Source organism: Oryctolagus cuniculus, chromosome 9, assembly GCF_964237555.1.
Source record: "Oryctolagus cuniculus chromosome 9, mOryCun1.1, whole genome shotgun sequence".
NCBI lineage: Eukaryota > Metazoa > Chordata > Mammalia > Lagomorpha > Leporidae > Oryctolagus > Oryctolagus cuniculus.
This window is the reverse complement of record NC_091440.1, coordinates 102,016,553-102,031,697: the sequence shown is the minus strand read 5'-3', so window position 1 is coordinate 102,031,697 and position 15,145 is coordinate 102,016,553. Positions and strand designations below refer to the sequence as shown.

Genomic DNA, 15,145 nt, shown 5'->3' with positions numbered 1-15,145 from the left:
CTTCAATATGGCCCAAACCTGATGTTATAGTCATCTGAGAAATGAAACAATGAATGGAAAATCTCTGTGTGTGTGTTTGTGTGTGTGTGTGTGTGTATATATATATGTATATATATATACATATACATACATATATATCTGTAACTCTGCCATTCAAATAAATAAATATTTTTTCTTCTAAAAAGGCAATTATACGTAAGAAACCAATCAAATGTAAATGCTGAGAAAGAAGCAGAAAGTTGCCTTCCCGTGGATGTCACATGCAACACCACACTTTAGAATCTCCATTAGCACTGCCTATTTTGTTAGCTAAAGTGAAGTCACAGATACGGATAAAAATTTATCCCTGGCCTCAAAAACTGAATCTCGCTTCACAAAGAATTAAGAAAATATTACCAATTTGTAATGCAATTCTTAATGTTGTGACAGAAACAAGAACACTTTTTAAAGTCCTTTCTGAGGAAATCACTAGCTTAGCAAAAACAAAAAAGAGAGAAGTATGGCGATCCAAATTTGAGCAGTGATTTCAGGGAACTGAATCACAGAGGAAAATGTTGACATACTTAGGCCTTTGGCCTCTCTGTGAGAGCCAGCTAGAGCCTTCCTGGATAAATACTCCCTGAACACTAACACCACAGCCCCCCGCCTCCCGGGTTCATCTCTGTCTGAGGCCGCTGCTCTCCACGCCATGATCGAAGCTCGCTGTGCCCCAGTGCTGGCCCCTCAAAAGGGTCGTTTTAGAATCACAAATTCAGAGAGAGTTTAAAGTGCTTGATACCATAAGTCTTCTGATCCACGCTGCAGAGAAGACTCAATAGCAGAAATACGTTCCACAGGGTGTGGCCTCTCTTGGCTTTCCTTATCTCGCTTCTCAAAGCTTCTAAGAAGAATTCTTCATTTATCTAACAGTGAAAGTCTGCCTGTCTCTGTTCTCCAGGTTAGCTGCTACAGTTAGGGTGCCTTTCCTCCAACAGAGTGAAGTCTCAAACAACAAATAAGAGGAAAAATGTCATTCATTGAGGTTACGATAAAAGAGACCAAATGACTATATTTTAAATTCCTACAAAAGGTCTTGCTTTTTTGGAATTTTTTTTCTAAAAACTGTAATTGGCAGTGTCTCCTTGGAAACAATCTTAAAAGACTAGTTGAGTTCAGGAAAACGTGTAGCTTTTAACTTAAATTGCAGCCGTGTGTTGCCTTTTCCTTTTAATACCAACCAGTCTTGCTAGTAAAGAAGATCTTGGGGCTGACGCTGTGGAGTAGTGGGTTAAGCCATTGTCTGCAGCACCGGCACCCTGTTCGGGCACTGGTTCGAGTCCCAGCTGCTCCACTTCTGATCCAGCTCCCTGGTTAATGGCCTGGAAAAGCAGCGGAAGATGGCCCAAGTCCTTGTGCCCTACACCCACATGGGAGACCCTGAGGAAGCTCCTGGCTCCAGCCTGGCCCCGCCCTGGCCCTTGCAACCATATGGGGAGTGAACCAGAGGATGGAAGACCTCTCTCTATCTCTCCTTATTTCTCTGTAACTCTTACTTTCAAACAAGTAAAATCTTTTTAAAAGGATGAGGGAGAAGGAAGGGAAGGAGAAAGGGAGCAAGAGGGGGAGGGGAGGGGAGGAGAAGGAAGTGATCTCAGTATCTTTCTGTCGTGTTCTGGCTGAATATGATGGAAAGATGCTCCAAGTCAGAAATGTGAGCCGAGTCCATGCACATTTTTTGGTGTAATTTATTGACATTTTATTTTACTCATTGGTTTCTTGGGCTAGATTAATGTAGCTCTTCACCCAAAAGAGACAGTCACCTCTGTAGGCCTGGGAAGCTTTGTGGGAAATTCCTTAAGCTCACACCATGAAGTTTACCTAGAGGAAGTGAAGAAAGCCAGCTTTTCTCCCATTTGATACCCTCCCTAACAGTACTCTTGGCTACTACTTAAAGCAAGGTTAATAGCATTTTAGATCTGCTTAACAAATCATTGTACCCCTCCCCCATCTCCTCTTCCTATTACAGTATGCAAAGCATTGTGTGAAGGGCTTTGGGGATGAGAGAGTGAAATAAACTTACATCCCAAAGGATGTCTTTGGGAATGAGAAACCCAAACTGACTTTCCTACTCACAATGTAATACATTATAGCAGCGATACAGAAATCATATGGGAGCACAGGGGGAGATCCATCTGTGGATGACAGCGACACGCAGGCACAGGTAACCACCGACTGCTGGACGCTCAGGGCTCTGTCTCAGCATAAGAACCGCAGCAGCCAGGGAGCAGGGAGCTGACTCCACCAAAGCTCACAGGGCACTGTGGCATTTTCAAATGGCAGAAAGGGAGAAAGTCATTCAACTGCCATCTTTTTGGAACTTAGAATTAACTCTGCTAATTTTTTTAAAAGTTTATTTATTTATTTATTTGTATAATTTTTTTTCTGCCTAAAGACCAATTTGTGCTTTAGGATAGGAGCTTAAACCTAAGGAATGTGACACCAGTCTTGTCAAAACCAGAATGGCTAGCAAAAAACTCATTGATGTTAGAATAAATTTCTTAACTATAAGTTGCTCTATTTCTCAGATAGTTAAAGCCTTACTTATGGTGAACAAGTTTATTAGCATGTGATCACAATATTTTGTTTTGCATATATTATAATTGAATATGCATGACCAAACTATTTTTTGGCACACTCACTAGAAATTTGGAGTTCAAGTGATTTTTATTCTTTTTACAAACAAAATGTATCTTTTCTGTAGAGCATGCTTTACTTTATGTTGAAATTTCAATGTAAAGTCTTGATTGAGCTAAAACCAATTTTATTTTTATTTTTTGCATGTACTGATAGTTACTATGGTTTGATTCAGAGACTCAGAAACTAGAGATGATATCTCTACAGTGTCAATAGTAATAAAATAACTGCTGTCTAAAAAAAGAGATGTATTATTAAAGCACCCTAGATGATTCTAATGGGACTCAAGATTCTAGAATCTCTTAGAATATGGTAAAAACAGATGTAAATGCAAAAGCATGAACTTCTCACTTGTTTTCTGTTATGACAATTAAAACCTTTCATCTCAATGCAAAAAGAAAGGCCATCAAAATAAAATAGCAGGGGCCGGAGCTGTGGCGCAGCGGGTTAACACCCTGGCCTGAAGTGCCGGCATCCCATATGGGCGCTGGTTCTAGTCCTGACTGCTCCTCTTCTGATCCAGCTCTCTGCTATGGCCTGGGAAAGCAGTGGAAGGTGGCCCAAATCCTTGGCCCCTGCACCCACGTGGGAGACCCAGAGGAAGCTCCTGGCTCCTGGCTTCGGGTAGGTGCAGCTCTGGCCGTTGCGGCCAATTAGGGAGTGAACCAGCAGATAGAAGACTTCTCTCTCTCTCTCTCTTTGTCTCTCTCTCTCTCTCTCTCTGCCTCTCCTCTCTCTATGTAACTCTGACTTTCAAATAAATAAATAAATCTTTAAAATAAAATAGCAACCACCTTCCTAGGTGGAATTTTAATACCAAGCATCTTTACCTAATAAATGGGACAATGGAAAGCAAAAATGACATCTACATAGCCAAAAAAAAAAAAAAAAAATCCACTCTTGGAGGATTCCCACCAGTCTTCCCTTGACAAATAAGGATTTATCATTTTATGCAATCTGCTGACAGCCTCAGAAATACATATGCACCCAACACTGGAACACTGAATTTTATTTAAAAAATATTAGATATAAGAAAGAGACATGGACTGTAATACAATAATATTAGAGGAGTTAAATACCCTACTTTCTTCATAGTGGAGTATCACCTAGACATAAAAATCTACCTAGACATATATTACCTGGATATCTATATATCACCTAGATATCACCTATATCATACATATCACTTTGACAAAAAATCAAAAGTTGTATTTATGAAATGCATGAAGTTTGTATACCTTAAATAAAATATTTCTGGGAGGAAAAAGACACAATGTGAACAATTCAAAAAAATCAGAATTAAATTATGCTACTGACCAAAGGGACTTAACATATTTACATAGAATTTTACACTACAAATATAGAATACACACACCTCTGATAAATAAATGGAATATCTTACAGGACATATTATATGTTAGGCTACAAAAAAAACTCAACAATTTCAAAAAATTAAAATTTTAGCGGGGCCAGTGCTGTGGCACAGTGGGTTAAAGCCCTGGCCTGAAGCACTGACATCACATATGGGTGCCGGTTCTAGTCCCGGCTGCTCCTCTTCTGATCCCACTCTTTGCTATGGCCTGGGAAAGCAGTGGAAGATGGCCCAAGGCCTTGGGCCCCTGTACCCTTGTGGGAGACTCGGAAGAAGCTCCTGGCTCCTGGCTTCAAATGGGTACAGCTCTGGCCTTTGCAGCCATCTGGGGAGTGAACCAGCAGATGGAAGACCTCTCTCTGTCTCTACTTCTCTCGGTAACTCTGTCTTTCAAATAAATAAAATAAATCTTAAAAAAAATTAACATATCTTTATTTACCTCAGTGGAATAAAACTGGAAATTAACAAGAACTTTAGAAATGGTACAAATATGTTGAAACCAACAACATACTCTTGAATGATCAACATGCCATAAAGAAATCAAAAGGAAATTTAAAAAATTTTTGAAACAAATGGAAATGCATACAAAGCATGCCAAAACCTATTGAATATAGCAAAATTAGTAAGAGGGTCATTTATGGTGGTAACAATCCAACTCAAGGAAATAGAGAAGCAAGAACAAACCCAAAATTAGTAAGTGAAAGGAAATAACAAAGATCAGAGCAGAAATAAACAAAATAGAGACACAGAAAAAAAATACAAAAGACCAAAAAAATGATGAGTCAGTTTTATTTTAAAAGATAAGCAAAATGACAAACTTTGGCATGACTAACCAAGAAGAAAAGAGAAAAAAATTCCAAAGAGTAAAATCAGAGATGTAAAGAACGACGTGGCAACTCATACCAGAGAAGTACAAAGGGTGAAGGGACTATTCTGAACAACTTTATGCCAACAAAATTGGAAAACTGGGAAGATGTGCCAAAACAGTTAAAAAAAAAAAAAAAGAAAAATCTTAATTCATTTTTAACTATTAAAAAGTATTGAAAACCAGGGAACCCTTCCAACTCATTCTTCAAATCCATCATTATCCTGATATGAAAACCAGGTAAGGACCACAAGAAAACTGCAGATCAATATCCTTGACAAATGAAGATACAAAAATTCTGGAAAAAATTACTCTGATCTAATAATTACACACCATATAGATGTATTTAAATGTCATACTATAATCCCATAAATATTGGTAATAACCGTATATCAATTAAACGTTGAAAAGCTACAATAGATTATGAATACCAGTTGATGTTTGGTACCACTTGGGAGCTTTATGAGAAACATACCTTTCAAGCAATAGCAGTTGACATGATGGTTGGTGTGTCAGCCACAGAGACTGATAAGGGATAAGGAAATATCTATTAATCAAATTGTTAAGCATGAATACACAACCTAGAAAAGGGGACTGTGCAAGAGGGAGAGAAAGGAGCAGATCTAGAACAACCACCATGGTGATGAACCTGAAACTGGTACAGGCAAACAGGGCAGAAACCATAATAGCAGTGAAAGAATTCTGTGGGACCCCACAGCTTCCTCTTCTGGCGGAGGAAGTAAAGAATGGCTATTTGGGAATAATATGCTTCTCAGAAATGCTTCCAAGGGAAAATATGACCACGAACAATGGAGATTTACTTTTCTTTCCAAAAGTGATGCCAATACATCCTGCAGGCCAGGCGTTAGCCAAGGACATTAATTAAAGGATTTTCTTAAAGTAGTTAGTCAACATCCATACTCCTAGGCCACTGCGAGGAAATGCAGATTAAACATCTACTTCTGCATTTCTTTTATACTCAAGGGCTCACTTAACTTTCCCTTGAGGTGATAAGTGCTCCTTCAAAGCACTATAGTTTTTTTATTTCATCTCAATTGTCCTGAGGTTGTCACATTCCTACTTCTGTTATCTAGATAACCTGTATGTTAGACTGTCTTTTTTTTTTAGGGAATGTAACATTTATTTTATAAATATGTTAATTTGCCCCCAATTAATCTATAAATTCAATATTTCCCATTCAAAGCACCAGAAGGTTATTTGCTTAAAAAATCATAAGTTCATTCTGTAATTTATATAAAAGTAATATAATACTGTCATTTATACATTAAAAAAAAAGAATGTCTAGATGGAAAAAAATTGTCAGCAGACATAAACTACCAGATACCAAGATCTACTATAAAGCTGTCTTCCTGCAAATAGTTTAGTGTCAGTTCAAGGCTGTATGAATGAACCGGGGGAAAAAATAGAAAATCCAGGGGTGGACACTAACACTCACAACCCTTTGAACTGTGCCAAAGTTGTCACTGAAGTACAGTGGGAGCCAAGTGCTCTTTTTAATAAAGATACTAAGTTAGACTGTCTTTTAATTTGCAAAGAAATTTTAATGAAAAATTTGTAGGAACAATGCTCACACCGTCCACAGATCCCAACAAAAACAGGAGGATCAAGTTTGCTTGGGGAATCTCAGCCTCAAGTATCCATGGATCTTAAGCCTAGGGCTCTTGCCATCAGCAATATTTGGTTCCCAAATGCAGAACTTATGTGTCTCAGCTCATATTCAGAGTCTCTGTGTGAGAGAAGTTGATTTTTATAACTCGACAAAGTAGGATAAAGTCAGTTAACCACAAATGTGATCACTAAACTCTTTGGGTGCACATCTCAAAATAAAATTATAGACAAGTAGAGATGACAGCTCAAAACTTCCTGTGTCATCTCAATGCTTCTGCTATGCAAAAATCTTCATGGAAAATGTGTACAGGGCCAGTGCTGTGGCACAGCAGGTGAAGCCACTGCCTGGAGTATTGGCATCCCATAGGGACACCGGTTCAAGTCCCAACTGCTCTACTTCTGATCCAGTTTGTGGATGAGCAAGCATGGTGCTGACATGGTGCTAACCCTAACCCTTACCCTAGCCCTAACCCTAACCCTAACCCTAAATTAAATCCTAACCCTAATCCTAACCCTAATCCTAGCCCTAGCCCTAGCCCCAACCCAGCCCTAACACTAGCCCCTAAACTTAACCATAGCCCACACATCTGTGTGGGTGGGCCTAGTACCAGGGAGTGTGGGTAAATTCGCCTGGTGTTGGGATTTGTCATGAAGTCATTCAGCTCACTCACCCATTCTTTCATGGGAGAACTTATAGACCAAGGGGATCTCTACTGGAATTGTGTTGTTTGGGCTGGAGGGGAAGGTAATATGGGTAAAGTGAAACTGCTTGTTCTTTTAAAAGCATCTCATTTCATTTCTGTGCATTACCCAGGTGCTGTATGTTCTCACCTGGATTCTGGAGCATTAATGAAGGTATTTTTTTTAAAGCTTTTATTTAATGAATGCAAATTTTGAATATTTAGAAATATAGTGATTTTTCCCCTTCCCCATATCTGCTAGGCTTCTATAGTCGCTGTCAAAAGGTGTCCCAAAATACATTGCCATTTACACAGGCTCTTATTTTTTAAGTTTTTTTATTTATATATATATATATGAGAGGTAGAGTTACAGACAGAGAAAGGGAGAGTCAGAGAGAGAGGTCTCCTATCCGCTGGTTCACTCCCCAGATGGCTGATCTGAAGCCAGGAGCTTCTTCCGGGTCTCCCACGCAGGTGCAGAGGCCCAAGCACTTGGGCCATCTTCTGCTTTCCCAGGTCATAGCAGAGAGCTGGATCGGAAGAGGAGCAGCCTGGACAGGAACTGGTGTCCATATGAGAATTCAGCCTGGATACTCTTCTCCTCATCCATCTCTCTGGTTTAACTTCTCTCTTCCTTGAAATGTCACCCTCCCTGGAAGGATTATCTCAATACCTTATGTAAATTAAAATCCCACCATCATGCTCTATTCCTTTACTCTGAGCTATGGTTCTTTAAAGTGCTTGTGTATGGTGTGTTCTCTTTTTAAATTTATCACTTTTCACTACAATGTAATCTGTATGAAAATAGGAACTCTTCTTTTTTCACTTCCTTTTCTCTACCTGGAAAAAAGCTTGGCAAAAAAATAGGTGTGCAATGTATATCTTCTGGATGAATAATAAATACATCAGTGAGTTGGGACATGGATTATATGAATAATCTCTATTTGTTTTATGAATTACACACCAAAGTATGCATTTTCCACATGTGCCTAAACCTCTAAATAGTAAATGCGTTCTAAACACATCACAGAACACTATTTTGAGATATAGTTATAATTGTGTCACAAAAAAAGTTGACAAAACCATGCATAGGCATCTATATCCCACCTTGGAGATTATGTTGTAATGTAAAAACAAACAAACAAAAAGTTCTGAAAATTCTACAGAAAGAGAACTACTTAAAGTTGAATAAGAGAGTGACCACAAAAAGATGGCACAGTAGGAGATACCAGCCTTCATTCCTCCCCCCAAACACCACAATTACACAGTTATCTGTGAATGAAAATACCCTTGGGAGAGCTCAAGTTCCCAATTAAGAACATGCAGCAGCAACACAGTGCAATTAAAAAAAAAAAAAAAGTGGTAAGCCGGCGCCGTGGCTCAATAGGCTAATCCTCCACCTTGCGGCGCCGGCACACCGGGTTCTAGTCCCGGTTGGGGCGCCGGATTCTGTCCCGGTTGCCCCTCTTCCAGGCCAGCTCTCTGCTATGGCCAGGGAGTGCAGTGGAGGATGGCCCAGGTGCTTGGGCCCTGCACCCCATGGGAGACCAGGAAAAGCACCTGGATCCTGGCTCCTGCCATCGGATCAGCGCGGTGCGCCGGCTGCAGCGGCGGCCATTGGAGGGTGAACCAACGGCAAAGGAAGACCTTTCTCTCTGTCTCTCTCTCTCACTGTCCACTCTGCCTGTCAAAAAAAAAAAAAAAAAAAGTGGGGAGGTGGGAGATAATCACACAGAAAGGACTGCAGGGAGACTGGCATAGCTGAGACATTTGGAGATGGCTAGGGACAACGACGAAGAAGGGGGCTATCAGTAACCAACTCTCCGCAGGTGCAAATGTGATGCCCTGTGGCCCACTTTGCCCAGACACAAGACCTGCTGTCACTTCACACATTCCTGTACTCCAGATTCTGTGTGGCCACACCATGTACACGTGCACATCAGTCATCATAGCCACTGTTGCTAAAGCCTAGCCCCATTCCAGGACCTAGAGCTGCGATCAATCTGTGCACACATGAGCTCTCAACCCTAGCCCTACTACCGTTCTTGAGTGCCCGCTCCTCAGACCTCGGAATCGCTGCCACAGTAAGCTAGTCCACATCAGACCCTGGAGCCACTATTGCTTGACTTGTGTTTGCATTCCAGACCCTGACTCTGCATCTAGTACACAAGCACCTCACTGCAGACCCAGAGCCAGCACTGCAGCAGATGCGTTCAAGCCCCAGTTTGTGGAGCAGCAATAGCCCTGCACATACCCAGCTCCAGACCTCAGAGCCAGTGTTGCCCTGTATGCGGCTGTGCATCCATCTCCATGGGTTACACATCAGACACCAGTGCCACCTGCACCGTGGCAGTGCCTGCAAGCAGGACCTGGTGCTGGGAGAGACCCCCTCAGCTATAACTTCCCCTGTATGAGAGATCAGAAGAACCCCTTCACCACAGAAGGCCTGAACGTCCCCTTCTGCTGCTGCAAACACACACAGTGGTGCTGAGGACTCCACAGCCGTCACCAGTGCTGATCTGGGTGGACAGAGCTGCACTAATCAAACACCCCGCCTGGTCAGTGCCCTTGCACCCACCTGGAGGTCAAGCTCTGCCCCCCCCCCCAAACCAGTCCATGACGTGTGGAAGAGGCAACCACTTCAGCAAATGCACAGACATCAGCAACCAGCAGCAAGAAACAAGAAAAACCAAGGAAACGCGTCACTACCTGCATGAATCCATTTTCCACTGCTATAACAAAATACCTGAGGCTGAGTACATTACAAAAGGGTTTGCTTATAATGTAAGTGGTCACTTATAATTTACTTATAAAGATTATAGTGTTGGAGGATGAAAGTTCAAGACTGGGTGGCCCCATTGGTGGTGTTCTAGTGACAAATGACATCACAGTGGGAGTGTGTGTAAGATGGAGAAATCATATGACAACACAAAACACCAGAGAGTGTGGAGAGGCCAGTATGTCTCCACTATAGCAAACTTCTCATGCAGACTATCCAGGGTCCCACAGAGTGACATTAATTCTTTTTTGATTTTTACCTATTTATGCTAATATGAAAAATACTATACTTAGGTAACACATAGTTAAGGAAACCAAGTAAGGAATCCAGATTAAACTGGTCTGCTTGAGTTAAGCAGAGCACACAGTTGAAATTTTGAGAAAGAAGAACATACATTAACAAAAAGAACACTGGCAAGCCTCAATGCAAGTTCAATGTTTTTAAGAGATTTATAGTGATTTAGTCATTTTCCATCACACTCCGCCTCTTCAAGTTTCCACCAACTCCCAATCTTACCACACTGGGTATCAAGTTTCTAACACAGAAACCCCCTGGGGGGACACTCACACCATAAACAAATGATAACACCACCAAAGGAACACGAAAACTGAGTCAAGACAGAGAAGTCTATGATTTACTTGAAAATGGTGCAAAATAATTGTTTTAAGGAAGTTTAGCAAGCTACAAGAAAACACTGATAAATAACATAATACAATCAGGAAAACAACACATAATAAATTGAGAAGCTCAAAGGAGACAGAAATAATAACAAAGGACAAAATGGAAATTCCAGAGCAGAAGGAAATAAAAATCCAGTAGAGAGCATCAACAGCAAGCTCCATCAATCAAAGAAAGAATCTATGAACTCAAAGACCAGGCATTGAGGGCATTTGAAAATATTGAGTCAGAGAATTTTAAGAAAAAAAGTGAAAAGGAAGAAAGAAAGTCTATGAGATTTATGGGATATCATGATGATAACTACTGTTCACATTGTAGGAGTTCTAGAAGTATAAGGAAGAGAGATAGGGATAGAAAGCTGATTGAGGGGCTGGCGCTGTGGTGTAGTGGGTTAAGCCACCATCTGCAGTGCCGGCATCCCATGTAGGCACCGGTTCAAGTCCCGGCTGCTCCACTTCTGATACGGCTCTCTGCTATGGCCTGGGAAAGCAATAGAAGATGGCCCAAGTCCTTGGGCCCCCGCACCAGTGTGGGAGACCTGAAAGAGGCCCAGCCTCCTGGCTTTGGATAGGCCCAGCTCCAGCTGTTGTTGTAGCCATTTGGGGAGTGAACCAGCTGATGGAAGACCTCTCTCTCTGTCTCTACCTCTCTTTGTAATTCTGTCTTTCAAATAAATTTTTTAAAAAGATGTAAATTAGCAACATTAAAAAGTGAAGGTAAAACTCACTGATAAATGTATAGCCAAATTCAAAAGATTCTAAATTTAATGATGATATATAAATCACTTATACCTCTATTTTAAGGGATAAAAGACAAAATTCTTAGACACAACAACAATAACCGATTAATAGATACACAATATAATAATAATATATACAATATAAAAACATATAAAGTATAATACCAAAAAATATAAAATGTGTGTCAACTGATTGGATAAAGACACCAAAACATATATAAATTTCAAAAGGCTCATAGAAAATGCGCATTATCTTTTAATTCCATTTGCCCATGAACTTTTTGAAGTGTTCACATATATTGGAGAAAGACTGTCTCTTCAATAAATGAGTCTGGGAAAACAGGATATCCATATGCAGAAGACTGAAATGATACCAACCCCACTTCTCACCCTTTATAAAAATTTGAATCAAAATGGATCAAGGACCTAGATGTAAGACCTGAAACTATAAAACTACTAGAAGAAAACATTCGAGAATTACTCCAAAATATCTACAAAGGCAAGGCATTTGTAATAAGACTCCCAGAGAACAAGAAACAAAAGCTAAAGTAGAAGATGAGGTTATATCAAACTATGAAGCTTCTGTATAGCAAAGGAAACACTTAACAGAGGGAAGAGACACCTGTGGAATGAGGAAAAACATTTTGCAAACTCTTCAGCTGAAAAAGGGTTGGCATTGAGAATATATAAGGAACTCAAAAAGAAATCCACAAAAGAACCATCCAGTCAAGGAATGACAAATGATGGGAACAGACATTTCTCAAAAGAGGAAATAAAAATGACTAAAAGTATGTGAAAATACTGCCTAAAACCATTAGCATCAGAGAAATGCAAATAAAAACCACAGTGAGTTATCTCACTTCAGTTAAAGTGGCTGTTACCAAAGACAAAAATATAACAAATGCTGGTGAGAATGTGAGGAAAAGGGAACATTTATGCGGTGCTAGTAGAAAGGTAAATTAGTATAGCTACTATGTAGGTTCCTCCAGAAACTAAAAACATATCTATACCATATGACCAGTTATCCCCCTCTGGTATATATCCAAGGAAATGAAGTCCACCTATCAAAGAGATACCTACCCTCCCCTGTGCACTGCTGCACTGCTCACAGAAGCCGAAATGTGGACTCAGACCAGCTGTCCACTGAGAGATGAATGATTAAGAAAATGTTTTGCATATACACAATGGAACATTTTTCAGCCATAAAGAATAATGAAATATTGTCATTTGCTGCAAAATTCATGTTCTTTTGATTCATGGAGATTCATCACAATGTGATTCTTGTTTGTTTCTCTACTTCCCTTTGGTTAACGAAGTACTTATCCATAAACTGAATTCTCTCCAGCACTTGAGCTTGAAAAACTAAAAATGGATTTAACTTTGGTGATGCTGCTGTCTCTTACTATTACACTAAAATCTGAGAGATTCTTTTTTTAAGATCCAAAAAAACTTCTTGCTTTTTGAATCAATAAATATAAAAAGGCAGTTTAGATTATTCTCCCAAAGACTCTTATTATCTACTTTTCAATCATTTTTCAGAAAACAGAGATTTTTTAAAACCAAAGAAATAATAGGCCAGCACCGCAGCTCACTAGGCTAATCCTCCGCCTGCGGCGCCAGCACACCAGATTCTAGTCCCAGTCAGGGTGCCGGATTCTGTCCCGGTTGCCCCTCTTCCAGGCCCGCTCTCTACTGTGGCCAGGGCGTGCAGTGGAGGATGGCCCAAGTCCTTGGGCCCTGCACCCACATGGGAGACCAGGAGAAGCACCTGGCTCCTGGCTTCAGATCAGCGCGGTGCGCCGGCCGCAGCGGCCATTGGAGGGTGAACCAACAGAAAAAGGAAGACCTTTCTCTCTGTCTCTCTCACTGTCCACTCTGCCTGTCAAAAAAATAATAATAATAAAGAAGAGAAGCAAAAAATCTGCAATGCCTCTCATGACAGCAAACCTTAGATGTTTAGTTAGTGGTGAAGGAAGCAGGAAGAATCTATGTTAGTGTCACATTCTCTGATTTAATTGTTCTTTTATGCATTTTAACAGCTTGGGGCTAGTGCTGTGGGATAGCAGGTAAAGCAGCTGCCTGAAGTGCTGGCATCCCATATGGGCACCAGTTCAAGTCCTGGCTGCTCCGCTTCCGATCCAGCTCTCTGTTATGGCCTGGAAAAGCAATGGAAGATGGTCCAAGTCCTTGGGCCCCTGCACCCACATGGGAGACCCAGAAGAAGCTCCTGGCTTCTGACTTCAGATCAGCCCAGCTCCGGCCGACATGGCCACTTGGGGAGTGAATCAGAGGATGGAAGACCTCCCTCTGTCTCTCTCTCTTTCTCTCTCTGCCTCTGCCTCTCTGTAACTCTGCCTTTCCAATAAATAAATAAAAATTTTTTTAAAAGAGAGAGAGAGAGAGAAGGAAGAAGTGGTTATAGGACATCACCATCTGTTTCCAGTTCCCCTCAGAGATGAAAAAACAAAAACCCAAAGACTGAGTCATTCGATTGTCCAGGAAAATGAAAGATTCTCATAAGCAATATATAGGCAAAGCAACTTGAAGACCTCTTTGCTTTTTTCCCATCTCCAATTCACACCCTCTGGTCTTGACCATTAATGAGCCTGTGCTCCATTTTCTTTGCTTTCTTCTATTCCTTTGTCCTATATAAGTTTCTAGATTATAGGGACAGGCCTTTGAATAAAGAGTGCTGAGATACTGGGAGGGAAGGCAGAAAGAAGAGATGGGCCAAATTAGACACGATGTTTAAAAAAATGGTAAGGAGAATGGAAAATCAGAGCAAAAGCAGAAGTGTGGGCAAAGTCAGATCATGCTTGCAGACGATAGTAAAATATCTGTGCTTGCCAGGAAGCAATGCAAAAACTAGTAGAGGAACTGGCATTATGGCAGAGCAGGTAAAGCTGCCAGCTGCAACGCTGGCAGCAAATATGGGCACCAGTTTGTGTCCTGGCTGCTCCACTTCTGATCCAGCTCCCTGCTAATGGCTTGGGAAAAGCAGCAGAAGATGACCCAAGTGCTTGGGCCCCTGCCACCCACATGGGAGACCTGGATGGAATGCTTGCATCCTGGCTTCAGCCTGGCCCAGCCTCAGCTGCTGCAGCCACATGGGGAGTGAACCAATAGATGGGAGATCTCTCTCTTTCTCCCTCTTTGTCTCTCCCTCTCTCTCTGTAACTCTTTCAAACAAATAAATCATTTATTTATTATTTTATTATTTGAGAGAGAGAGTTACAGACAGTGAGAGGGAAAGAGAGAGAAAAGTCTTCCATCTGTTGGTTCACTCCCCAGATAGCCGCAACGGCCGGAGCTGCGCTGATCTGAAGCCAGGAGCTTCCTCCAGGTCTATGCGGGGGAAGGGCCCTAGGACTTCCTCTGCTTTCCCAGGCCATAGCGGAGAGATGGATTGGAAGAGGAGCAGCTGGGGCTAGAATTGGCGCCCATATGGGATGCTGGCACCACAGGCGAGGATTAACCCACTGCGCCATGCGCTGGCCCCCACAAATAAATCTTTCTTAAAAACTGGTAGAGAAGATAATAATAATGATTAAAAATAAAAGCCTACAGTATGCTATTAGACAAAGTAAATGTTGTCTTGTTTCAGCTTGATCTCTTTTAATTGAGAGACCTGCCTGATGTTTTAATAAAATAAACCTTTAGGCCAGTGCCGCGGCTCACTAGGCTAATCCTCTGCCTGCGGCGCCAGCACACCGGGTTCTAGTCCAAGTTT

The 15,145-nt window shown here is 41.2% G+C and overlaps 1 protein-coding gene across 1 annotated transcript in view; it reads right to left on the bottom strand.

Annotated features, from left to right (window-relative positions):
- Positions 1–1,710: 1,710 nt before the first annotated feature.
- Positions 1,711–15,145, bottom strand: part of LOC100344565 (C-type lectin domain family 4 member A) — a 44,032-nt gene continuing 30,597 nt past the window's right edge. The window contains exons 6-7 of the mRNA XM_008259783.4: positions 5,386–5,435; positions 1,711–2,297 (exon numbers count right to left, since the gene is read on the bottom strand). Coding sequence (XP_008258005.1) covers positions 5,423–5,435 — 13 coding nt within the window. The 3' untranslated portion in view covers positions 1,711–2,297; positions 5,386–5,422. The remainder of the gene's footprint in view (positions 2,298–5,385; positions 5,436–15,145) is intronic.